The sequence below is a fragment of the Trichechus manatus genome, unplaced genomic scaffold (genome assembly GCF_000243295.1).
Source record: "Trichechus manatus latirostris isolate Lorelei unplaced genomic scaffold, TriManLat1.0 scaffold00108, whole genome shotgun sequence".
Lineage (NCBI taxonomy): Eukaryota > Metazoa > Chordata > Mammalia > Sirenia > Trichechidae > Trichechus > Trichechus manatus.
In genome coordinates this window covers 9254071-9280371 of record NW_004444044.1, presented here as the reverse complement: position 1 = coordinate 9280371, position 26301 = coordinate 9254071, and the positions used below count along the sequence as shown (strand labels likewise).

General features: G+C 36.0%; 1 protein-coding gene across 5 annotated transcripts in view; it reads right to left on the bottom strand.

The window, feature by feature from the left end:
- Positions 1–26301, bottom strand: part of EPHA5 (EPH receptor A5) — a 433113-nt gene that overhangs the window by 378243 nt on the left and 28569 nt on the right. For all 5 annotated transcript variants that reach the window (XM_004383346.2, XM_012557556.1, XM_012557557.1 and 2 more), the window contains exon 2: positions 25924–25988. In XM_004383346.2, the coding sequence (XP_004383403.1) occupies positions 25924–25988 (65 nt within the window). The remainder of the gene's footprint in view (positions 1–25923; positions 25989–26301) is intronic.

Sequence of the window (26301 nt, the reverse complement as noted above, 5' to 3'; positions counted from 1 at the left end):
AGCAAGGTGTTGTTCAGTTTCCATGTGTTTGATTTTTTTTCCTTGCTTTTTCTGTTGTTGATTTCTACTTTTATGGCTTTTTGGTCAGAAAAGATGCTTTGTAATTATTTCGATGCTCTGGATTTTGTTAAGGTTTGCTTTATGGCCTAATATGTGGTCTATTCTGGAGAATGTTCCATGTGAGTTGGAAAAGAAAGTATATTTGGTGGCTGTTGGGTGGAGTGTTCGGTATATGTCTATGAGAGCAAGTTGGTTGATTGTAGCATTTAGCTCTTCCGTGTCTTTGCTGAGCTTTTTCTGGATGGTCTGTCCTTCACCGAAAGTGGAGTGTCGAAGTCTCCTACTACTATTGTGGAGCTGTCTATCTCTCTTTTCAGTTCTCTTAGAGTTTTATGTATTTTGGAGCCCTGTTGTTGGTGCATAAGTATTTAGTATAGTTATGTTCTCCTGGTGTATTGACCCTTTAATCATTAAATAGTGTCCTTCCTTATCCTTTGTGGTAGATTTTACTTTAAAGTGTATTTTGTTAGAGATTAATACTGCCACTCCTGTTCTTTTTGAGTGTTGTTTGCTTGATATATTTTTTCCATCTTTTGAGTTTTAGTTTGTTTGTGTCTTTAAGTCTAAGGTGTGTCTCTTGTGGGCAGCATATAGACGGATCGTGTCTTTTTATCCAATCTGCCACTCTCTGTCTCTTTATTGGTGCATTTAGTCCATTTACATTCACCATAATTATTGAAAGCTATGCGTTTAGTGCTGTCATTTTGATGCCTTTTTTGTGTGTTGTTCAGTTTCTTTGTTCCCCTTAATTTTCTGTGCTGTGTCGTTTTTCTTTATGTATTTTGTTTTCATCATTGTTGATTTTGTGTTTGTTGAGTCTTTATATCTTTCTAGATTTTTATTTTGACTTGTAGGATTGTTAGTATTGTTAGTTTCCTTTGTGGTTACCTTAATATTTACCCCTATTTTTCTAAGTTTATACCAGTCTATTATTTCTTTATATCACCTTGACTTCCTCTCTACATGCAAAACCTATGTCTACATTTTTTAACTCCCTCTTTTTTGTTTTAATGTTGTCATCTTTTACATATTGACATGTGTGTCCCTCTTTTCAGTGTTTTAGTTTTGATTTCCTTTTGTGACTTCCCTATCTGGGTTGATATCTGGTTGTTCTGTCCTGTGTTCTAGTCTTGGGTTGTTATCTGATGTTACTGATTTTTTATCCAGAGGACTCCCTTTAGTATTTCTTGTAATTTTGGTTTGGTTTTTGCAAATTCCCTAAACTATTGTTTATCTGCAAATGCCCTAATTTCGCCATCATATTTGAGAGACAGTTTCTCTGGATATGTAATTCGTGGCTGGCAGTTTTTTTTTCCTTGAACACTTTATATATGTCATCCCATTGCCTTCTTGCCTGCATGGTTTCTGCCAAGCAGTCCAAGCTTATTCTTATTGACTCTCCTTTGTAGATGACTTTTGGTTTATCCCTAGCTGCTCTTAAAATTCTCTCTTTATCCTTGGTTTTGGCAAGTTTGATTATGTCTTTGTGACTTTCTTTTGGGATCTACCTTATGTGGGGTTCGATGAGCATCTTGGATATGTATCTTGTCACCTTTCACAATATTAGGGAAGTTTTCTGTCAACAAATCTTCAACAATTCTCTCTGTAGTTTCTGTTATCCACCTCTGTTCTGGTACTACAGTCACTCGTTGGTTATTCCTCTTGATAGAGTCCCACATAATTCTTAAGCTTTCTTCATTTTTTTTTAATCCTTTTATCTGATTTTTCCTCAAATAAGTTGGTGTCAAGTGCTTTATCTTTAGTCTCACTAATTCTGACTTCCAGTGCCTCAGTTCTGCTCCTATGACTTTCTATTGAGTTGTCTAATTCTGAAATTTTATTGTTAACCTTCTGGATTTCTGATTGCTGTCTTTCTATGGATTCTTGCAGCCTGTTAAATTTACCATTATACTCTTCTCTAATCTTTTCAATTTCCTCTATTGTGTGTTCTGCTTTTTGCTTAATTTCCTTCCTAATTTCTTGGAGAGTTCTGTATATTAATTTTTTGTATTCTGCCTCTGATAATTCCAAGAAATTTTCCTCCTCTGGAAAATTTCTAGATTCTTTATTTTGGAAGCTTGCTGAAGCCATCATGGATTGCCTCTTTATGTGATTTGGTATCGACTGTTGTCTCCGAGCCATCGATAACTTATTATGTTTATTTATTTTATGTTTGCTTACTGTGTCCTAGCTTCTTGCTTTGTTTTGATATGCCTAAATAGGCTGCTCTTATGAGCTAGTTTGATTATTGGCAACTTTGAAGCTCTAATGTCCTGTCACCAGGTGGTTAGATCTGTTACTAGGTATGTGAGCTCAGGAGTCCGCCCACTCCTCCTGTTTGGATTCAGCTCAAGTGCCCAGGTAGATAGTCACCAAGTATATGGTGTAGGCTCTCACCTACCGTCCTAGACAGGAATGGGTGATTGATGTAGGCACAATCTGGCTGCAACAGGGGGACACACTTTGAGCAAGGCAGGGGGCTGACAGCCGCCCGTGAGTGTCCAAGAGGAAGGCATGTCCCTGCTCCCTAGAGTGCGTAGGTGGGTGGGTTTTGCAGCCAGACTATGAGCACCTAATGCTGTTGGGTGTAAGGACTGGGGGGGCACCTCTTATTCATGTGCCCTTATCAAAGCTGGCTAGGTGGCATGGGTGGAGCAACCAGTCCTCAGGCCCCTGATGTGGGTAGGTGAAGACCCTGCTTAATGGGCAGGGCAGTATCAAATGTCAAGAACCTGTCTCTTCACAGCTGAAACAGTTGAAGTTAGACTTCTGCTATACACCCTCTCGTACTGAGGTAACGAGGGCCTACGCTGTTGAGATGGGCCCACACAAGTCTATGCAGAGGGAAGGCACTTAAAGTTCATGGATCCCCTTATGCTTGTGCCTAGGCAAAGGAGCTGTGCCTACCCTGGGTTCCTGGCTTAGGAGAGACGGCAGTTTAGTTTTTCCCATTTGTTAATTTGTTCACTCTCCAAGGCAGGGAAAATGGCTCCGGGCATGTGACAGATCCTACTTCTGGCCCAGGGGACTCAGCAATGGATGAAGCTGGTCCAGGACCCAGTGCAGAGCAGGGAGCGGGGAGGTAAATGGGAGAGAGGTTTTTCCCTAAGGGGGGTGTTTTTGATCCATGAGGTAGGCCGTTAAGCAATTACTTGTCTCTGGATCGAGGGCTGCTTCTCACTGGTTCTGGGTGGCCATGTAGGCTGTCTGGCACTAGGTTTCTCCCGGTGTGGAAAACGCGCCTCCTGAGCATGGCTGCTTGCCCACCTCACTGCTCACCCACGAGCTGCACAGGCCTGAAGGCTCAGGTTCTCACTGAGTCGGGTCTGGCAACTCCTCGCTGCTTCTGAACCGTCTCTCCCTCCCCTGCCACTCATTCTGGTTCCTCAACTCTGCCTTTGATGTTCAGGGCTCCCAAACTGTCATATATAATCGAATCACTTGTTTATTTGGGTCTTTGTTATAAGAGGGTCCACCGGAAGCATCTGACTACTCTGCTGTCTTGGTATCTATATTTTGTTTTCCAATGCCAAACACAGTCACTAGCATATCGTAAGTGGGTGATCATGTTTATGGATTAATATTTTCCTATACACAATGTTGGAATATGACTGTATAATCTATGTTTCAATTAAAAACTTTCCCACAGAAGCCATCACAGTGATAAACATTTGTTTACAGCTTGTTTTCTCTACTAGCTTATGAGCAACATGAACTTTTCCTTCCATTTCTCCATTTAAAATGTACACAGTACTTGTTGTTGATGGGCACAGTACAGTCAATTCCGACTCATAGCAGACTCACGTGGCAGAGTAGAACTGCCCTGTAGGGTTTTCTTTGCTGTAATCTTTACAGAAGAAGTTCAGCACATCTTTTCTGGCAGGCCACTGGGTCAGTCTGAAGAGCCAAGCTTTAGTTAGCATCTGGGTTTAACACAGGGCTCCTTACACAGTTCTTAGCACAAGCTAAGTTTATGATAAACTTTATTTTGTCGAATCAACGAATGAAGACACCAAAAGCTAAGTGAGAAATGTCCAGAAATCAAAACCCAAGAGAAAAATTAAGATTCAGAAACCAAAAGTATAGTCAGGGCCAGGATATGGGTTCAAATGCAGGGTTAGTCCTAGAGAACTCTTTGACAGCTTTTTAGCATAGACTGTTTTTATTACTGTGTTTGCAGATTTAATTTTGGGAATCCTTTAGGTGCTGCTCAATATCAAATAGTTGTGTGTGTTTGTGTTTCCGAGTGTGTTAAAAATTTCACTGGGGGATGGAGAATACGCATTGGACATCAGCATCATTATCAGTACTCTGCCTTCAAAGGAGAGGCTACAGTCCATTAAATTCTTGGAATTAAAATTTCATATAGACTGTATTTTGTTGAATCCTAAGCAGTATAACTAAAACTTAGATGACTGTCTTAAGGTTAAACTTAATCAGGCAGGCCCAACTTGATCTAGGCATAGTTATAATAGTCCTTTGTAACTGTATTATTTTCAGCTTGCTTTGTCCTACAGAAAAGTAACTTTTTTGTTTAGGATCAACTGTATACCATATTTGATTTGGTATAATCTTCAAATATAAACTCTAAACTTATTACATTTTGAGTACATCTACCATCTATTGTCTGGGTAGATGCACTGAGTTAGAAATAATGGTAAACACCATACCAATGCAGATTTTTTCCTAGAAAAACTCACATTTTAATTTACTTCATTAGTTCACATGTGGACCTAGGTGAGTTTATCAAAGTGTGACCAAGATGGAGGGAGCATGGTGGATTCCAAAAACAAAAAACAAAAAGCCCTGAATAAAAAACCAGGTGTTCTGGTACATAAATGAAGCCAATTTCCAAGTGCTACCAATGGACCATAATAAAGTCTTCAATGATTCTTACAAAAGTAAGAAAAAATGTAATGAATATTTTACAACACTATTTTTTTTTAATTTAATGGATTAGTCTTAATTTGGGGATTATATTGGTTTTTTTTCTTAATTTTTTTTTTTGCTAAGGAGCCTTGGTGGTACAGTGGTTAAAGCACTCAGCTGCTTACCGAAAGATTGGCAGTTCGTACCCACCAACTGCTCTGCGGAAGAAAGATGTGACAGTCTGCTTCTGTGAAGATTACAGCCTTCTACTCTGTCCTGTATGGTCGCTGTGAGTCAGAATCGACTTGACAGCAACGGGGTTTTTTTGTTTGTTTGTTTTGTTTTTGTTTTTTTGGTATTGGATGTCTCTTTTTTAGTGAAATGATAGTGATAACAGAGGGTAGTTTATGGGTTTTGATTTTGGGAGTATTTTCAATTAAGTTTTTAATTTGGGCATCGCTGGTTGATGAACAACATAAGTACTTCTATAATTCTAAGAGATTCTTGTTAGGTTTTACCTGTGAAAGAGAAGGAATGAGTGATGCTGCTCAGAATGAACTTGGTCTGGCTTCCAAGGTAAATTGTGAGCAGTGTTTTTACTTCAAGCTCAGGTAACTTCAGTTATTAATAAAAGCAGAATGGCTCACATGTCATGTAAAGATTCAGCAAGGCTGAGAACTGTCAAAACACTGCAGTAATATTTAATTTTTAAAGGCATATATTCACTAATTTTTATCACCTGATGTTGATAACACAGGATTAGGTAGTTTAGTTGATGAAAAGCTTGCATTCTCATCTTACTTGTAAATAAAAAAATTTGAAATTTGGAAATCAAATCCCAATAATAAAATACTTTTAGGAAGACAAACTTGTTTCTTAGACCATAGGTCACATAAAAGGCTATTAATATTTAATATACAATTAATATACATGATATTGTTTTTAACGGGAAGGACATTCAAATTATAATTCAGATTGACAGGAGTCCTGGTGGTGCAGTGGTTAAGAGCTATGGCTGCTAACCAAAAGGTCAGCAGATTGAATCCGCCAGCCACTCCTTGGAAACCCTATGGGGCAGTTCTACGCTGTCCTGTAGGGTTGCTATCAGTCGGAATTGACTCGACAGCAACAGGTTTGGTTTTGGTTTGGTGCTGACAGATCTTTTGCAACAGTCCCAAGAATCTGAATCCATATTCCTGTCAATGAAGAAAAATTTCCCTTTCAATCAAACGAACCCCTTGAAAAATCTTATTCATTCATTTATTCTGCCATTATATTGCACTGGGGGCACAACAGTGAACAAAACAGACAATCTCACTCTTCTCATATAGTTTGCATGCTATCATAGGAGACATAAAATAGTGAGATTATATTATAATCTATACAAAAATATATAACAAAATCCATGAGGAATTCATATTTAAGGCTGTAAGTGGTACAGGGTAAGTGCTTATTCTTAGAAATTAATGAACTATATGCTTTGACAATGAACCATGTGCTTTGACAACACAGAGAACTATTGTAATTAACAATAAAAGTTTAAGGAGTTAACAAAATACATTAAATCCTAAGCAAAAATTTTGAAAAAGTTAAAAAAATATACATTTGTACCTTTAGTACATGGACAATGGACAAAAAAATTAAGGTAAAATCTATAGATCTAAAAGTTAAGCTTTACAGTCCACTCTTCCGTTGTTTTTAGTTGCCATCTAGTCAATTCCAACTCATGGCGACCGCATGTGTTACCAATTATGATACAGCTTAGAGACTAGGGAAACGACTGGGTTGAAAAATCTGTAGAGATTTATGATAATAGAGATAAGACTAAAGTGGAGAGAATTGTTATGCTTCGGGAAAAGCTAAATACCCAGGAGAGGATGAAGTAATTATAGGACAAAAGGAGGGATAATAAAACATTTACTGAATGATTTTAAATAGAAAAACAATTTTGAGGACACTTTGAAACCAAAAAGTTAATACTGTACAGTTTACTGATCATTATTCGATATCTTGTTGGTAATTCACAAATTCATGGCAGAGTATAGTTGCCACACATTGATGGATACACAATTTGCTGGCTACAGACAGAGGGAAAAAAACAAACTTGTTGTGGTCGAGTCAATTCTGACTCATAGCAACCCTATACGACAGAGTCAAATTGTCCTACAGGGTTTCCAAGGAGCGGCTGGTGGATTCAAACTGCCGACCTTTCGGTTAGCAGTCAAGCTCTTAACCCTGTCCCACCAGGGCTCAAGAATTTACATTTACTGTTATTAAACAGTGCCCTTCCCACTGAAATCATAAAAGAATAACCCTCACTGTTTAATTCTTCATAACATTTTAATAAATTTGAAGGTACATGTTTTTAATATCACAAACTGTTGGAAATTATTTCATAATCAAAAGAACTTACAAATTCAATAAATGAAATGGGCATTGAAAACAACTGCTGTAGAGAAAAAATAACTGAAAGTTGCATGCATAGATGAAATCATCACCTCATATTCAGTGTTTAATATGCATATTTGTTCCTATTAACTATAGCACTAATAATATTTAGAATTTAGATAAATAAGAAAAGTTTATCTGTTATGACAGAACATATTAAGTTTTATAATACATCTTCTCATATATGAATTATTGTAGCAACATGAAAAATATACAGAGCTTTGCTGCGGGGGAAGCCTACTAAATGTAATAATAGATCGTAAAAGAGAAAGCCACTTGAAGAGAATTATTGTGCCTCATCAATCTAGTGTTTTCTGAAATTATCAATTTACCATATATGATATTTAAAGCCATTACTTATCTTCTTATATGAATATATAGAAAAAATATGTCTATAGAAGATTTTTACAAATTACGTATGTACCCCTTTTTATGTGCAGATTCAATCATATAATATATAATATAGGGTGTAAACTGTTACCTTCTTCAGTCATCAAATAATGCTAGCTATGATGACACTGAGGAATATTAGGATGTCAAACATTTAAGCAGTTCTTAATATTTCTCCCAGTTCTCCTATAAAGTAAGTCAATAGGTTCATCTTTAGAAAGATTTAGTAATTGACCTACTTGACCTAAAAGGAGGCCATCACAAAAAAAAAAAGTTGAGCTAAACAGAAAAGTCTTCTTGTTGCTGTGGCTGTAGGTACATGATAAGAAATTGCTCACAATATAATAATAATTGATTCAAATTGCAGTTAAAAATTATAAAACTGATTTTGTTATCATTCAATGGACACAGCCAGCATCCAGATCCTAGTTGTTTGTCAGCAATCATCTTAATATTTAATTTTAAAAGTACAATTTAATGGAGTTTACATATTAACTGAACAGCACACACAACTAAGTCACAGTTTGAGCAATAAGTTTACATTTAGAAAAGAAGCATTGTGTAACTCAAGGCTTGCTACTTAAATTTATCATTGGCAATGAAAAAATAAGACTTACGTTAATGCAATAAAAATACTTTTGAACTTACAGAGTTTTATAAATACTGCAATACAATCCTAACATAACATGAACTAAAATCAAACCAAAGCCTTTGTTGTCATGTCGATTCTGACTCATAGCAACCTCATGTGTTGCAGAGTAGAACTGAGCTCCATTGGGTTTATTGGGCTGTAATATTTATGGAAGTAGATCACCTAGGCCTTTCTTTAGCAATGCTGCTGGATAGGTTTGAACTGCCAACCTTTTGGTTAGTAAGCAAGTGCAAACTGTTTGTGCCACTCAAGGATATAAGAATTGTTTACTATGTTTCCCAGCTAATATCATTATCTTAAATTTTCATCAAATATTTACATGCTATTGATTCATCTAAATTTGGAGTTCACTTTTCATTTTGTTAGCTGTAAAAATAATCTGTAACTTTAATACTTTATATATATATATGTATATATATATACAAAGTTTGCCTTACTGTGGGGGTTGCTTGTTGCTATGATGCTGGAAGCTATGGCACTGGTATTCAAACACCAGCCGGGTCACTCATGATGGACAGGTTTCAGTTGAGCATCCAGACTAAAACTAACTAGGAAGAAGGACCTGGCCGTCTCCTCAAAAAGAAGTAGCCAGTGAAAACCTTATGAATAGCAGCAGAACATTGTCTGATATAGTGCCAGAAGATGAGCCCCTCAGGTTGGAAGGCACTCAAAAGACTACTGTGGAAAAGAGCTGCCTCCTCAAAGTGGAGTCGACCTCAATGACATGGATGGAGTAAACTTTTGAGACCTTCATCTGCTGATGTGGCACGACTCAAAATGAGAAGAAATAGCTGCAAACATCCATTAATAATAGGAACGTGGAACATACAAAGTACAAATCTAGGAAAATTGGAAATCATCAAAAATGAAATAGGATGCATAAACATTGATATCCTAGGCATTAGTAAGCTGAAATGGATTGTACTGTCCATTTTGAACTGGACAATCATACTGTCTACTCTGCCAGGAATGACATTCCTTGAAGAGGAATGGCGTCACATTCATCTTCAAAAAGAACATTTCAAGATCTGTCCTGAAGTACAATGCTGTCAGTGATAGGATACTATCCATACTCCTACAAGGAAAACCAGTTAATACAACTATTATTCAAATTTATGAACCAACCACTAACGCCAAAGATGAAGAAATCAAAGATTTTCACCAACTTCTGCAGTCTGAAATTGATCAAACATGCAATCAGGAGGCATTGATAATTACTGGTGATTAGAATATGTTTTGGTTATTTACTGCTGCTATAACAGAAATACCAGAAGTTGATGGCTTTAACAAACAGAAGTGTATTCTCTCGCAGTCTATTAGTCTAGAAGCCCAAATTCAGGGCATCAGCTCCAGGGGGAGGCTTTCTCTACGTGTCGCCCTAGAGGAAGGTTCTTGTCATCAATCTTGCCCTGACTAGGAGCTTCTCAGCACAGGAACCCTGGGTCCAAAGGACACACACTGCTCCTGGCACTACTTTCTTGGTGGTATGAGATCCGCCTGTCTCTCTGCTCGCTTGTCTCTTTTATATCTCAAGAGACTGACTTAAAACACAATCAAACCTTGTAGGTTGAGTCCTGTCTCATTAACATAACTGCCTCTAATCCTGCCTCATTAACATCATAGAGGTACTGCATGGTTTAAAATTAGGGAAGATGTGTGTCAGGGTTGTATCTTTACACCATACTTATTCAATCTGTTTGCTGAGCAAATAATCTGGGAAGCTGGACTATATGAAGAAGAATGGGGCATCAGGACTGGAGGAAGACTTATTAACAACCTGTGATATGCAGATGACACAACTTTGCTTGCTGGAAGTGAAGAGGACTTGAAGCACTTACTGATGATGATCAAAGACCACAGCCTTCAATATGGATTATACCTCAACATAAAGAAAACAATAATCCTCACAACTGGACCAGAAAGCAATATCATGATAAATGGAGAAAAGACTGAAGTTGTCAAGGATTTCATTTTATTTGGATCCGCAATCAATGCACATGGAAGCAACAGTCAAGAAATCAAAAGATGCATTGTATTGGGCAAATCTGCTGCAAAAGGCCTCTTTAAAGTGTTAAAAAGCAAAGGTGTCACTTGAAGGACTAAGGTGCACCTGACTCAAGCCATGGTGTTTTCAATCGCTTCATATGCATGCGAAAACTGGGCAATATACAACAAAGACTGAAGAATTGACGCCTTTGAATTATGGTGTTGGCGAAGAATGTTGACTATACAATGGACTGCCAAAAGAATGAACAAATCTGTATTGGAAAATGTACAGCCAGAATGCTCCTTAGAAGTGAGGATGGAGAGATTTCATCTCACATACTTTGCACATGTTATCAGGAGGGCTCAGTTCCTGGAGAAAGACATCATACTTAGTAAAGTAGAGGGTCAGTGAAAAAGAGGAAGACCCTCAACGAGATGGACTGACAGTGGCTGCAACAATAAGCTCAAGTATAACAATTGTGAGGATGGCACAGGACCTGGCAATGTTTCCTTCTGTTGCACATTGGGTTGCTATCGGTCGGAACCGACTCCATGGCAGCTAACAACAATATTAACAAAAGGTTGGAAGTTCGAATCCACCAGCTGCTCCTTGGAAACCCTATAGGACAGTTCTACTGTGTCCTACGGGGTCTCTTTGAGTTGGAATCCACTCAGTGGCAATGGGTTTGTTGTGTATATATATATATACATATACATATATATAATTTATAAATGTGTATATATTCCTTGCAAAATGTGTACTGCCTTGTGTATTTAATCCCATAATGATATAATCTCCAGTCCTAGATCTTGTTAAATTCAATGAATTTGTAATATATCTTTGTATCCTGAGTGCTTAGGATAATTCTAGCACAGGCTTTCTTGGATAAATGTTTGTTGGACAAAGTAATGAACAAATGAATCCACAACTATATCAAAAATTAAGTTCAAAGGCATGATTTCAAGGTCATAGGAAAATACATGTAATTTCAAGTCTAATTTATATTTAGAAAATCCACTTGTGCATGTGATACTGTAGACTTAGGGAAAAGATACATTTCTTCTTAGAAGACGTTAGTTCAATATAGCTTTATGCTACATTTTGTATGTCAACCTTCTCTACCAAGAAGTAATAGAGGAGATTTTATAGATGCTTAATTACTGTACCCCATAAGCTTTCCAAGGCTGTGATCTTTCAGAAGTAGATTGCCAGGCCTTCTGAGATGCCTCTGGGTGGGTTCGAATCACCAACATTTTGGTTAGTAGTCTAGCACTTAACCATTTGCTCCACCCAGGGACTACTTGTTTAATTAATTACAGCACAGGTTAAATAAATTATTTAGTATCTTATTTATTAAGTGAAAAGGGAAATTTTTTCACTGACCCCCTTGGGGAAGGTAGGTCTGAAATCCTTTCCAACCACAGCTTGTGTATCTAAGTTGCAGCACCTCTGAAAATACTCATGTTCAACAAGCCTGATCTGGGCCATGCACCATACTAGAAATCATGCATAGGCTATGATTTTCCAGTGACAAGCTAGCTGGTTGACATTATGATGCCTTAAACAAATTTCCAGGAATGTGTAGCAAAGTGAATCTTAGGCACTATTCCATATGCCATTGTGATTAAAAGGAAAAAAAAAAAAAAAGAACAAAAAGCTCATTTTCTTCTTCTTTCTCTATATCTCTGCATTTAGACAGGCTTTAAAAGGAGAATTTCTTTGTCTGAATAAAGTGTTCCCTAAATTGTCTTTCTGCTGAACATTCTTCCTGAAGTATAATGGTAAAATGTTTTCTGATCAACTAATTTGAGAGAACTTGCATGCCCAATAATGTATCAAAGGCTATGTATAATGTCACAGATAAACCTGTTTAAATCAATTTAACTTTGTATGCCCCAAACTTATTTGAGCATAGAGCCCGTTTTGCTGAACACAACTATTTCCTGTTTCAAACAATCTTAGTAAAACATCAATTTGGAAAATACTGGGAATCAGTTTGGGAGTTTTAGTTCCCCTTAAGTTATCTGCATCTTAAAATTTGTCTTGTTTAGTAAATACCTTCTCACTTGACAGGATGTGTAGTTTGAGCAGGAGAGATCTCTTGGTTACCTATTGCCTGTTCTGTGTGCAACCACACTACATTTTATTACTCCATCTGAAAACTAGAGATTAGTAACCTGGCCTCTAAATCTCAAACTTCACCAAATTGGGACTTCAGTTCTCAGACTTTACCACCCCACCTAGAAATACAGAAGTGATTTCTTCATTAGCTTTATACAAATTCCAACTATGAACTAACTCTAACATCTTTGTACTTTTAATTAACATTTCTGATTTCAAACTGAAGTGAAAAACATAAAAGCACAAAATTCGGACATTAGTAAGAATTTTAAAAATTATCAACACACTTTTTTAACAGGTGAGTAAACAGACAATTAAATGCTTTGGAACAAAGTATAAATTTAACTCAGCATGGACTCAAATTGCTGTTGTTATTGCTAATGTTGCAGTAATGGTTTTCATAGTTATACCCTATCTGAATTCACTAAAAAAAAGAAAATTATCCTTAAAATATACTGGAACATGTTGGCCATATTGTGTAATACTATGAAGAATCTCCAAACTATAAAATTTTATGGTTCATGATTCATTTATTATTTTTCACAGCTATGTCCCAAATTTACAGATTGGGAAGTGTGTATGAGAGAATCTTCCTTTCAATATTTAAAGATTGGTTATATGTTATCATATATTCATATTCACTTCTACTTTCAAAGGACAGCACGATGCACTTGGATGTTAGAAATGAACTTCAGTGCACTAATAACTAATTCTACTATGAAAATTACTGACGATTGGCTTCCTAGAAGGCGCTATTAACATCTGATGACATGATAGCTACCTTCGACCTTCCAGAATAATGACATTCAAGTGTTGCCTTTTGGAATCACATTAATTTCCTGATATTAGCATTGAAATTATATATGCTCCTTTTTATTATAATAATCTTAATCTGTAAATTTTAAGAATCAAAAATAACTCCAGTATTATGAGGGGAGATAAATGCAGTCTACTATCACTACAGTTAACTACCTAAAAAATTCCATTATTCAATCTTGCATTAAAATAAAGCAAACAGTAAATCAGAGAGGCTTGTTTAATGAAGTAACTTTATCTCTCAGGATTATACTTGTGGTTATTCCTTTAATTGTGCAGACTGGAAGGATTTGTGACACAAACAGAATAATCCTATGTTATTGTATTAATTAGTAATCACGGCAGAGACTGTGATTCACTGGTTTATTATGCATTTGCATGTTATAATCAACTAAAAGTCCATGAATGCCCAACTATCCAAAACTCTGTTGAAAATGAAACTTCTCCAAGAGCCTTAGCAGCTGTTCTATCCTGGTATATATAATGTAGCGTGGAATACATGAAGCATTAAGTTAGACTTCAGGAGGCATATGCACACCATTTCCATTATCTATTAAGAAATAAGCTGAATTTGAATATATTTGCTAAGTGAGTATAGACTCAGAACCTGTGTCATTAAACACCCATAATAACGTTTTGGAAATGTCGAAATTATGTAAGAAATTTCCATGCATGAAATGCAATATAAATGAATAGTAAAGATTGCCTTCCTCTTCTGTTTCTTTCTTTTTCTTTTTTTTTTTTTTAATAAGTTGCTTCTAAGCAAGAGGCTAGACTTTAGACGCAGCTTAGGGACTTTCAGAACCAGGTCAGCAATCACAGGGTGACTTTCTCAGGCTCTAAGGAAACAATGAGCTAATAGGATATTGTTAGTATTATGCCTACTCATAATAGCTAAATGTAGACAGGAGCATAAGAATGTTATACACTCAAAGTGACATGGGGGAACAGAGGTATCTGTGTTATAGAAAAGAATGATGATAACCAAAAGTCAGAATCAGTGACTGTAAAGAACACCAAAATATAAGATCAATGGGACAAATATTACTAAGATTTTAAATAGATTAAAGAGACTAATCAAATAAAAATGTCAAGTGTTGGGTAAAATTCATATGTATTATATAAACCAGACCTTAGAGATATAATACACTAGCAACTCATTTCAATGCAAAATTTTGAGTGTAAAATATTTCACGTTAGTAATTACTTATATAACTTCACCAGTTTTATATGGGAAAATCAGTTTATATTAGGAAAATGCTCTCTCACCAGAGAAGGCACCAATTGGGTTACAGGCCAAATACTTTTTTTTGGGGGGAAAGATCCTCTCTGCCCTCAGAGATGGCATACAATAGCTATACTTATACTGCTTGCTTTCTTCCTGTTCTGAATTAAAAATTTTCCCCAAATAATACATGTTAAATTCCTAACCCATGCACTGGTGAATGTGACATTGTTTGGGGAAATAGGGTTTCTCCTTACAGATGTTATCAGTTAAAGTATAAGAAGCCACAGAGATGTAGGGTGAGTCCTAATCCTAATCCTTCTTGAGTGGTATCTTATAAAAGGAGAATCACACACAAGGGGAAGATAGCATGTGAGGGTCTGTCTATAAGTCGAGGAACACCAAGAAACACCCTGAGCTGCCAGAAGTTGAAAGACACAAGAAGGATCTTCTCCTGCAGCCAATAGAGAGAGAGCATAGCCCTGCTGAAACCCTGAAATCAAATTTACAGCCTCCAGAACAATGAAAAAATAAATTTCTGTTCTTTAAAACCACCCACTTTCTGGTATTTTGCTTTGGCAACTCTAGGAAATTAAGACACCTCTTCTTCCCAATCCAACTAGAGTTGTTTGTATCAGCGATGGATAGCTGAATCAAGCAGAGCCCATCAGAATCTTTCTATGTGGAATTTGGAACATTTCTGGTCAGTCCAAGGTGGTTGCTTTAATACAGGAGATCAAATTTGGAATTGTGGGGAAGCCAAAAGTACAAAGTAAAGCAGAGGATTCTGTCTGTAAACAGAGAAAAATAAGAAAATGACTAGCCAGGAGTAGGAGTCATAGAAAGGTTACTGTCTGGTTCATGGGAGCTTGTCCAACCTCTTGGTTCCATTATTTCAAGAACCCAATTTACCTTTGGTTCTGTGACTTAACAAGAAGTCTTTTTCTATCCCTTAATCTAGCTGAAATCAGTTTATATGACTTGGAACCCGTTAAAATTTGACCAGCAGTATAATATATAATTAAAACAGATTTAGTTATGTAAAAAACTTACAAATTTAATCTTGTAAGTTGAACACTTCTTGAAGACTATCCCTATACAAATAGTATTTTATCTTAATTATTTTTGAATGAAATATTTCTTGCATACTCTAACAACTTAAATAAATAAGCATTGCAATACTTAAATTTTTTGAAGATCAAGCTTATTATCAGATATATGCCAATCATTATACTTCTAGTCTAGGTCAAGGTAAAGCGATACAATACTAAATGGCCTTCAAAGAGTGGTAAATTTCCATAGATTTCTATAAGTCTACCATCAAATAATCTGTAAAATTATAATTCTTCAATCTGTTTTCAATAATTATTTCCTTCCTTCACTGTAAATTTTCCATGCTTGCTGCAATTATTGTGTATTTCTCTTTTGATCTGCGGAAATGAATTGTTTTCATCAGTAAAAAGCAATTAAATGTATTAGGAAACTTTATAATGTATTACTGAGTAAAGTGTCAAGGTGGCTTTTGGTAAAACCACTCAAGTTTTTATTAATAAATTATCTTAATGCTTTATTTAACAAGTGAATATATTTCCCATCTTCGTTTTACTTAAAATATAGTTCAAGCATACTGAAAAAAATATCACAATCATTAAAATATAAGGACTTTTTAAATGTATCTTAGTCACTACCCACCTCTTGGACAAGAGAAAAATAAGAATAAGAACCAAGAACAGAAACCAGGACTAAGAATACTAGCAGCACCACACTTGAGGGCTTTATATGGACCAGGCCCTGTGCTACACAATGCATCCTTATCTCATTCTAATTCTTATGACATTCTTCTGTAGTAGGTAGTATACGTAATACATAATGAGGAAACTGAGATATAGGGAGATTAACTTGCTACACATTAGGAAGTAAGGTGTGCAGGCAGATTTTGAATCTAGATTAGCTGATTTCAAACTCTCCATGTTAATCATACTGCCTCTAAGAAGGCAGGCAATAATATAAATTAGTAATTTTTATTGAGCTCAATGGAAAGGTGGCCCCAGAGTTGTGTATATGTTTGTGTAGGTTGTATATTTCACAGCTCTAAGATACATCATTCACAATTTATCTATTTGAATAGCTGAGGATAGGAAATAGGTCCTGTCTGCCATTTAACTGCAGTGTTTGGCATATAATAGTCTTTGGTAAAATAAGTTGTATAATTAAATAACCTGTTCCTGGCTCAATCTTGCATGACACCAAATAAATGAACCCTTTGCCATGGTGTCAATTCCGACTCATAGAGACTTCACAGGACAGAGTGGAGCTTCCCCATAGGGTTTTTAAGAATGTGCTTTTTAAGAGGAAACCCCGGTGGTGTAGTAGTTAAGAGCTATGGCTCATAACCAAAAGGTCAGCAGTTCGAATTCACCAGCACTCCTAGGAAACCCTTTGAGGCAGTTCTACTCTGTCCTATAGGGTTGCTATGAGTTGGAATTGGCTCAACGGCAACGCGTTTTTGGTTTTAATCTTTATGAAAGCCGACTGCCACGTCTTTCTCCCACAGATCAGTTGGTGGGTTTGAACTGCTGACCTTTCGGTTAGCAGCTGAGTGCTTAAACACTGTGCAACCAGGACTCCTACCAAATAAACAAACCAAAAAAAAAAAAACCAAAAAAACCCTAATCTACTGTCATCTAGTCAATTCCAACTCATAGCAACACTTTAGGGTAGAGTAGAACTGCCCCACAGGGTTTCCAGGAGCAGTTGGTGGATTTGAACTGCCGACTTGTGGTTAGCAGCCGAGTTCTTAACCACTACACCTCCAAGATTCCACCAAATAAATAAGAACGCCTAAATCCAAATTTTAGTGTCTCTTTTCACAGCTCCATTTTTAGCTAAAACTCTGCAGCCTCTGGGTTCCAGAAAACCAGTGCTTTCAAAAGAGTAAGATACCAAAATATGTATCAATCAGTAACTGATATATTTACCACAAATTTGTATTTAAGTCATAGGTCGACCCTTTAGAGGTAAATACAAGATCTCTGTACTAGAAAAGGTGGCAATGTTCACACAAACAATAGGTAATACTACAATTCAACCTAGTAGTGGTTGCCCTTCTTGGGTTGCAATGAAAGGGTTCATGTTGTATAACTTGAGTTGGGCCTTGAAAAAACTATCAGCATTAGATGAGTTGAATGGGGGTAGATAGCGGAATATTTCAAGTACTCCTGTGCAAAAGACTAGAGCTAGAAATTTATATGAATCCTTTGGGGAGTTAAGAAACGAGAAATCAGCTCATTTTGGGGGAAATAATCGTGAAATATTTGATCACAAAGAACAGCAATAGTTAAGGCTGAGAGGATCCTGATTCCAGGCCAAGCAGTCTGGACTATCAGTCTCTACATTAGTGCAAGCACCAGATAGTTCAGAGCATGAAAAAAAGAGAGTAAGGCAATGAATAGCAAAAGCCTCAAAAAACTTCAAAAAACTTCAAACACGGGGGGAGTCTTGAGCATCCTCTCTTCCCCTGCTGCCTGTAATGGAAATAATCAACAGGAATGCTGGATGATTACAGTATATTTTTTTCTCTGTGGGAGAGGGAGATTATGTACTCAGAACCATAAAGCATTTTGCTTGCAAAATTAATTCAAGTTGACTTGCATGGGAGCACTATCACATGAATTGAAAACAGATGAAGGATGGTTAAAAAAAAAGAATCATGATAAACAGCAATCAAACCATTCAGAAGAGTATCTGGTGTTTGGCCCCTGGGACCTCTGTAAGGCCCAGTCTTATTTAACATCTTCATCAATGAATGGGAAGAAGAGAGTAAACAAACAAAAAATCACTGCATTCATATATGGAAACTGGGGCAAATATCAAAGAGAACAGATAATTTTTTTCAGGTGGCAAATGACTTTAGGCCCAGTTTTACATGGATTATATCATTTGGCAAAGAAACACATAGACAGAGATCTAGAAATTCCTTACAGAGAAGAGGGGAATAGACGATATTAGGATCAACGTTAAAAAGGTTTGAATTATACTGGGAAATGGCTGTTTGATGCGAGTTTGTACACTGGTGCCTCACATCATAGAAGGGGTAATAACTTACTTGTAGATGATTTTTTAGAAATCACTTGAGCCTCTTTGTTCACATTTATGCCCCGTTTGTTATATAGAAAAATTGGGGGGGGGCGGAATCCAAAAAAAGGAACAAATCAGAAGAATTAAGAGTTTGTGGACACAGCTATGCAAGATGCTGAGTACGGATAACATAGCTGTACACATTGCAATCTGGACAGAAAAAAACAAAACAAAACATAGATAGGTTTGAGATGGAGGGGAAAAGAAGAATTTCACAGCATGATTTCTGCCAGGTAGGACTAGACTTAATTTTAGAGCTATACTTCTCTGAGGAAGTAATATTTAAACTGTGATCTTTTAAAGGATAAAGCTTTTAACTAAGCAAGTGGGGTGAGGTTAAAGAGTAGGGATTAAGAACAGGATATCACGGATAAAGGTCATTTTCCAGTTTATATTTATAAGCTTCCATATAATTTGGGAAAAGTGTTTTGGGAGCCTCTAATGAAGAAAGGAGCCCTGTTGGCACAGTGGTTAACAGCTCGGCTGCTAACCACAAGGTCAGCAATTCGAATTCACCAGCAGCTCCTTGGAAACCCTAGTGGGAAGTTCTCCTCTGTCCTATAGGGTCACTATGAGTTGGAATAGACTGACAAAAATGGGTTTGGTCCTTTTGGTTTAAGGAAGAAAATACTTGCATTATTTTATATTGACTTTGAGTATGCAATCAGAATTATACATAATGAACAAATAATAAATGTATGTCTCATTCCTACTTTTTAGGAATACATGGTGACCATTGCTAATTCATTCAATATATTTGCAAATATTAAAGACTAACTACAACATTTGTCTCAGATGCAGAAGCAGAGCTAGACATTTTGAAGAACTTCTTTATAACTGCTGTTGAAGTTACGATGGAATCTTGTTCCCAAAAAATATGTGCTGTAATTCCTAACCTCTATGCCTATGGAAGTGTTCACTTGTCTATGCCAAGAAATTTGGGAGACAGCGACCTGGCTAATCAACTGGAAGACATCTATATTTATGCCTATTCCAAAGAAAGGTGATTCAACTGAATGCAGAAATTAATATCATCAATATCACACACAAGTAAAATTTTGCTGAATATCATTCAAAAGCAGCTGCAGCAGTGTATCCACAGGGAACTGCCAGAAATTCAAGCCAGTTTCAGAAGAGGACGTGGAATGGGGCATATCACTGCTGATGTCAGATGGATCCTGGCTGAAAGTAGTGAATACCAAAAAGATGTTTACCTGTGTTTTATTGACTATGCAAAGGCATTCAACTGTGTGGATCATAACAAATTATGGGTAACATCGTGAAGAATGGGAATTCCAGAACACTTAATTGTGTTAATGAGGAACCTATACATAGATCAAGAGGCAGTCATCATTCAAACTGAACAAGGCGATACTGCCGTGATTTACAGTTAGTAAAGGTGTATGTCAGGGTTGTATCCTTTCACCATATCTATTTAATCTGCATGCTGAGCAAATAATTTGAGAAGCTGGACTACATGAAAAAGAACACGGCATCAGGATTGGAGGAAGACTCATTATAACCTGCTTTATGCAGATGACACAACCTTGCTTGCTGAAAGTGAAGAGGACTTGAAGCACTTACCGATAAACATCAAAGACCACAGCCTTAAGTATGGATTACATCTCAACATTAAGAAAACAAAAATCCTCACACCTGGACCAATAAGCAACATCATGATAAATGGAGAAAAGATTGACATTGTCAAGGATTTCATTTTACTTCGATCCACAATAAACACCCATGGAAGCAGCAGTCAAGACACTGAAAGACACACTGCATTAGGCAAATCTGCTGCAAAGACCTCTTTAAAGTGTTGAAAAGCAAAGATGTCACCTTGAAGACTAAGGTGCGCCTGACCCAAGCCATGGACTTTTCAATTGGCTCATGTGCATGCGAAAGCTGGATGATGAATAAGGAAGACCCAAGAAGAACTGATGCCTTTGACTTGTGGTGTTGGCGAAGAATATTGAATATACCATGGACTGCCAAAAGAACAAACAAATCTGTCTTGGAAGAAGTACAACCAGAATGCCCCTTAGAAGCAAAGATGGCAAAACTGTGTCTCACATACTTCGGACATGTATCAGCAGGGATCAGTCAGTCCCTGGAGAAGGACATCATACTAGGTAAAGTAGACGGTCATCGAAAAAGAGGAAGACCGTCAATGAGATGGATTGACACCGTGGCTGCAACAACGGGCTCTAGTATAACAACGATTGTGAGGATGGCGCAGGACCAGGCAGTGTTTCACTCTGTTTTACATCGAGTAGGTATGAGTCAGAATTGCCTGGATGGCACCTAATAACAACAATGCCTGTGGTTATAATCGGATTTGGGAATGGATTGTCTTTGTTATGTTCATGAGGTAGGATTAGTGTAGAGTGTGTCTTGAGTTCATCTCTTTTGAGATTAAACAAGCAAGCAACCTACCAGAGATGAGGTAAAATAGATGCCAAGACACATCGAGATCTCCAAGGAACCAAGAAGCAGAAGCTGAAGAGACAAGGACCTTCCTCCCTAGCTGGCAGACAGAGAAAGGTTTCCCCAAGAGCCTGCAGTCTAAATTTGGACTTCTAGCCTCTGAATCTGTAGGAAAATAAATTTCTGTTTGTTAAAGCCACCCATTTGTGGCATTTCTATTATAGCAGCACTAGATAACTAAGACAATTGCTAAGTTCCATGTGGGAAATCTAAATGCAAACTTTTGCTTCTTCTAGACTTCAGTGTATGCTTAATGACTGTTTTGAATTCCTTAAATTATTTATCTTAATTACCTTATGGGTTGGGTGATGTGCTTTTTGTTTTCCTAAAAAAATTATGAATATAAAACTACTTGAGATCAGGTTGTGTTCTTCATTATACTGGCATTTGCATTATATAGTATAATATTCATTCCCTTTAGAATTGTTTTCTATCACTGTCCAGATAAAGAGCCTTTGTATATCCACTAATGTCTTCTTTTTTTACCCACTTCAGCATTACTGTAATCTTTATTACTCTCCATGCTCAGTGTGAACCTCAGTGCTTGTCATTATCTTTCCTCTCATTCAATATGAAGGAATGCCAAAATAAGGTTCTGGCAATACCCACTCTGATTGTAACCAAAATATAAGAAATAAGTAGTGTTCAAATATTGCTCCTCATTCTTTGCCTTTCATTTTTGAGAAAGAGAATCATGCACCAAACCCCCTCCCTACTTTTGCCAAAATCTTAATATTAGAGAAGAAAAGCCAGCTGAAATTTTTCTTGATTTGGGTGAACGCATATACAACACAAATGATAGATTCACAGCATTTGATTGAACTTTAGTTATTTTAGACTTCAAAACCAAATACACAGCCTCTATGTCTCGAAGAAATCAGAAAATACTACAAAGTGACAATAAAACAAGAAAAGCCACAAACTACTGTTTTGAAGTCTCTACTGGCTAGGGCTATTGCTTTTTCTTTCTCTCCCAGGCAGAGAGAAAATTACTGTCTCCATTTTAGTACAAACACAAAGTAAGCCGTCAATATTCTGAAATACACCTCAAATGAATAAATTATTATTAATGATCCTAATAGCCTCTAACGTCAGCACAAGAGAAGATTGCTGAATAATGTTTATCTTTCTTTGACTACGAGGAAAGTATAGCAAAAATAAAAGCAGATCATGTGCTAGAACTAAGAGGTGAAGCTCAGGAGAATGCGGAGGCTTCCCCTTGTGTGCTATAGGAAGTACAAAGAACTCAGTGGGGAAAGAGTTGGTTCCACCAACGCAAAGGAGGCAGGTGTATCTTGTGATCATTTGTAACAACAACATATGGGGGGAGAAAAAAAGAGCAATAGTGGAATTTCTAAGACATAAGAACATAATCTGCTTTAAACAAACACCAAAACTGTTACTTTTATTCTCAAAGAAACAAGCCTTGAAAACATTTGCTAAAAATTTCTAGGAAACAATAATGTTTACATCCTTGCTTAGACTATATAGATTAATCAATATTAGATGTTGCAGAAATAGACTGAAATAACCCTAATGAAATTAGAAGGAAGCAAACTACATCTTCTGAGTGTGTGCAGATGATATGGCAAATTTATGAATATGAGACTGACACTCTAAGGACAGAGAGAAAAAGAGAAGAAAACCTTAAGTGAGAAAATATTTATTTTAGAAGGAGTCTAATGGGCCTACTGTTATTCAACCAAATGATTTTGTCAGAAAATTAGAGCAAATGTATTGCTATGAGGCATCTGTCTTATAAAGCCCATATCAAGGTCTCAGCCATGTCTATTCCTTCTATTGGCTTCTCTCCTGTTCTCTGATGACTACCAGTAATCCTTGGATTTCCTTGGGTACTTACAGGTGCATCTTCCTCCTTCCTCACATATGGTCTCCTCTTGTGTGTCTGTCTTTTTGTCTGTACTCCTCATGATAAGACAACACTCTGAAGTTAGGTTTAGGACCCACCCTACTCAGGTATGACCTTGTTAGTGTAAGAAGAGAAAAAAACTCTATTTCCTAACAGGATCACATTTATAGATACAGGCGTTAGGACGTCAACACATACACTTTGGAGGAACACAATTCAATACATAACAGCTGCTAATAATATAATAATATTTTTCAAATATATGTATATATATTATTAGAATTATATCTTTGGACATCATTTTCTTTAAAATATAATTTGAAAAAAGTTTTTTAAAAGTTTATGCCATTTGAGTGGCATAACACAAATTGTAACACCTGGACTCTACACTTACTCATCATACTTGGACAAATTCATATTCACTAAGCTCCTCTAAATTAACATCTCTGTCTTCAATATTAACATCATCTATAGCTATGTAAAAGAAAACATCATTCATTAAAAAAAAACACAGGAAATTGGAAAAAGTTACTCATTAAAAAAACTATATACTATCAATTCTGTACTAACATTACAATATAAAGAAAACACAAGGTTGTCAGACTAATTCAAAAAAGCCTCATCCTTACAGAGAGGGGCGTGTTTCGTGTTTCTCTAAAGGAATCAATAGTGTTTCTACATGTGTATGTGTTTATTTATGTAGAAAAGTATTGTTTTTATGTACAAAACTGAGTAATTTCCCCACAACTTTTCTAGTTGCAAAAGCAGCTGCATCATACTTATACCCTCACAGATACTTCCCACCAAAGCCTTTCTGAGTAACTTCTGAGTGGAAGCAGGAGAAAAATGCAAACTAAATTCAAAGGGAATATGACATATATTCTTGGGCTTTTAAAAATTCATTTCAAACCACCATACCAACTATCTTCTCAGAAAGCACATTTCAAAACATTTAGTCAATAAATCATTTTGGTATGTGAAAAAAATTTAGAGTGCAAAATATATGTGTAGATTCCCATAGATAAATGTTACCCAGCCATCTTCCTGTATATAGGTGATGGGTGGATAGATTAAAGAAAGAACAGAATGTAGGAATGGGAGGAGGGAGGGGAAAAGAAAGGATCAGAGGAAGAGAGGAAGAAAGAAGATAAAAGAGGGACAGATTTAGAGAATATAGATCGTTTTGGCACTGGCTATGTTTCTTTTCCTTTAGTTTTCCTAATATCTTACAGATCTACTTATTTTACACTATTCTATGTATAAATGCAACCACAATTTTTAACAACCAAAAGAAATACCAAATTGATGAAAGAAGATAAAGCACATTGAGATTAGGATGTTGACATAGAAATAACTATGAATTAGAATAATTATTATAACTTGCTTTACTTCCATAATAAAACTTTTCTAAGGAACCCTGGTGGCGCAGTGCTTAAACCACTCAGCTGCTAACTGAAAGGTCAGCGGTTAAAACCCACCAGCCTGTCTGCGGGAGATAGATGTGGCAGCCTGCTTCTGTAAAGATTACAGCCTTGGAAACCCTATGGAGCAGTTCTACTCTGTCCTATAGGGTTACTATTGAGTAGATACCGACTTGAAGGCAGTGGGTTTGGTTTTGGCTTTAAGAATTGATTTACACACCTGGATTTCTCATGAATTAGATACAAAATCAAAAATTTTTGTCTATGTGGGTTGTTATGACTGTATTTGCTAAAAATATATTACTTAACTAAATGAAATTATTTTTCAAAGTCATATGAAATATTATTAATGCATATTACTTTCAAAAATTGATTTCATATATAAGCTAGATTATGTTTTAAATATTCAATTGCTTAAATATTTTTTTCCTAAAATGGAGGTTTGAAATTATTGTGTCGTTGTAACAATGCAGTTCTATGATGAGTTCAGACAGTTTTAACTAGATATTAGTATAAAGTTAAAATATTAAAATTATTTAGGAAAAAAAGATTTCTATCAAAGTTTGAATTTTTCTTTAACATAATTTTCAGGCAATACATTCAATGTTTTCTGTACAATCAAATGATTTGATATAATACTTTACCTCTATTTTCAGGACACTTTCAATCCACTTGACATTATGGGTGTGTTTTTAATTGACTAAAAGGTAATGAAGGAGTACTTTTCAAAAAATTATCTATTTATTAAGATTGATAGCATTCTTAATACAATTAGATACATATTGTTAAAAAAAAAAAAAGCCCACCTAATTTTCACCCAAAAACTCTATTTGTAATGTATAGTACTAAAACAATTTAGTATTAAAAACAATTGTTGATAATAAAAATCTTTCAGTGAAAATATCTTTTCTGAAAAATTGTCAGTGAAGAAAAATTCAAAACTTGAAAGAAAACCATTGGATAGTGACTAAGCTAATAATCTGAGAAACTCTTAATTTCAATGGAATTTAAAAGAATTTCTTATAATATTTTGTTCCTTAATATAATGAATAGGAAAAAAATAGACAGATTCCAACATTGAATCAACATTGGTCATAGACACATTAATGTTTATTTCTTATATTATATAATCATGAGTAATGATAAATCAGCAGCAAGTCAAATACTCTTCTTTTATGGAAAATTATCCTGAAAATTTGTTTTCTTCAATCTGAAACTCTCCTGAATGCTGAACATTTCTATGTAGAGAAACATTCACTGAGGAAAATACCTCCCCTCCCCACATTTGTTCCTTTTTCTCAGTCCAGAGGTAGTTTGAATTTTTCCCTACCCATCCTCCTTCCTCTCTTGACATGTCCAGGGCATTTTCAACCCTGTGTGATATTTATCATGATGCCTACTCAGGTACCTTTAGTTTTAGGGAAATATGTCATAAAAACTTACCCCATTTTTTGGAAAAGCAATCCATCCCAGATCCCCCATGACAGTACGTGAATCCAGTAAGTTCACTGAAAGTAGAAGAAAGGCAGAACTGAGTGATATGTATAATACATATATTATACACATATATAAATGCATTGTTATTTTGACAGTGTTGTTAAAGGTGCATATTGCTTACAGGACTGGAATTCTATTAAGCATCGATTATGATGATTAAGACATATAATATGAAGAACATATTTGGATACAAGAGAACAAGTGATTTTGAATAAACATTTGGAGAACAATTATAGCCAAAAACATATAACAAGTCATTATCCTAAATGCTTTTTTGGCAAACAGTAATAAAGAAAAATATTAATACAATGAAAAATAAATAAT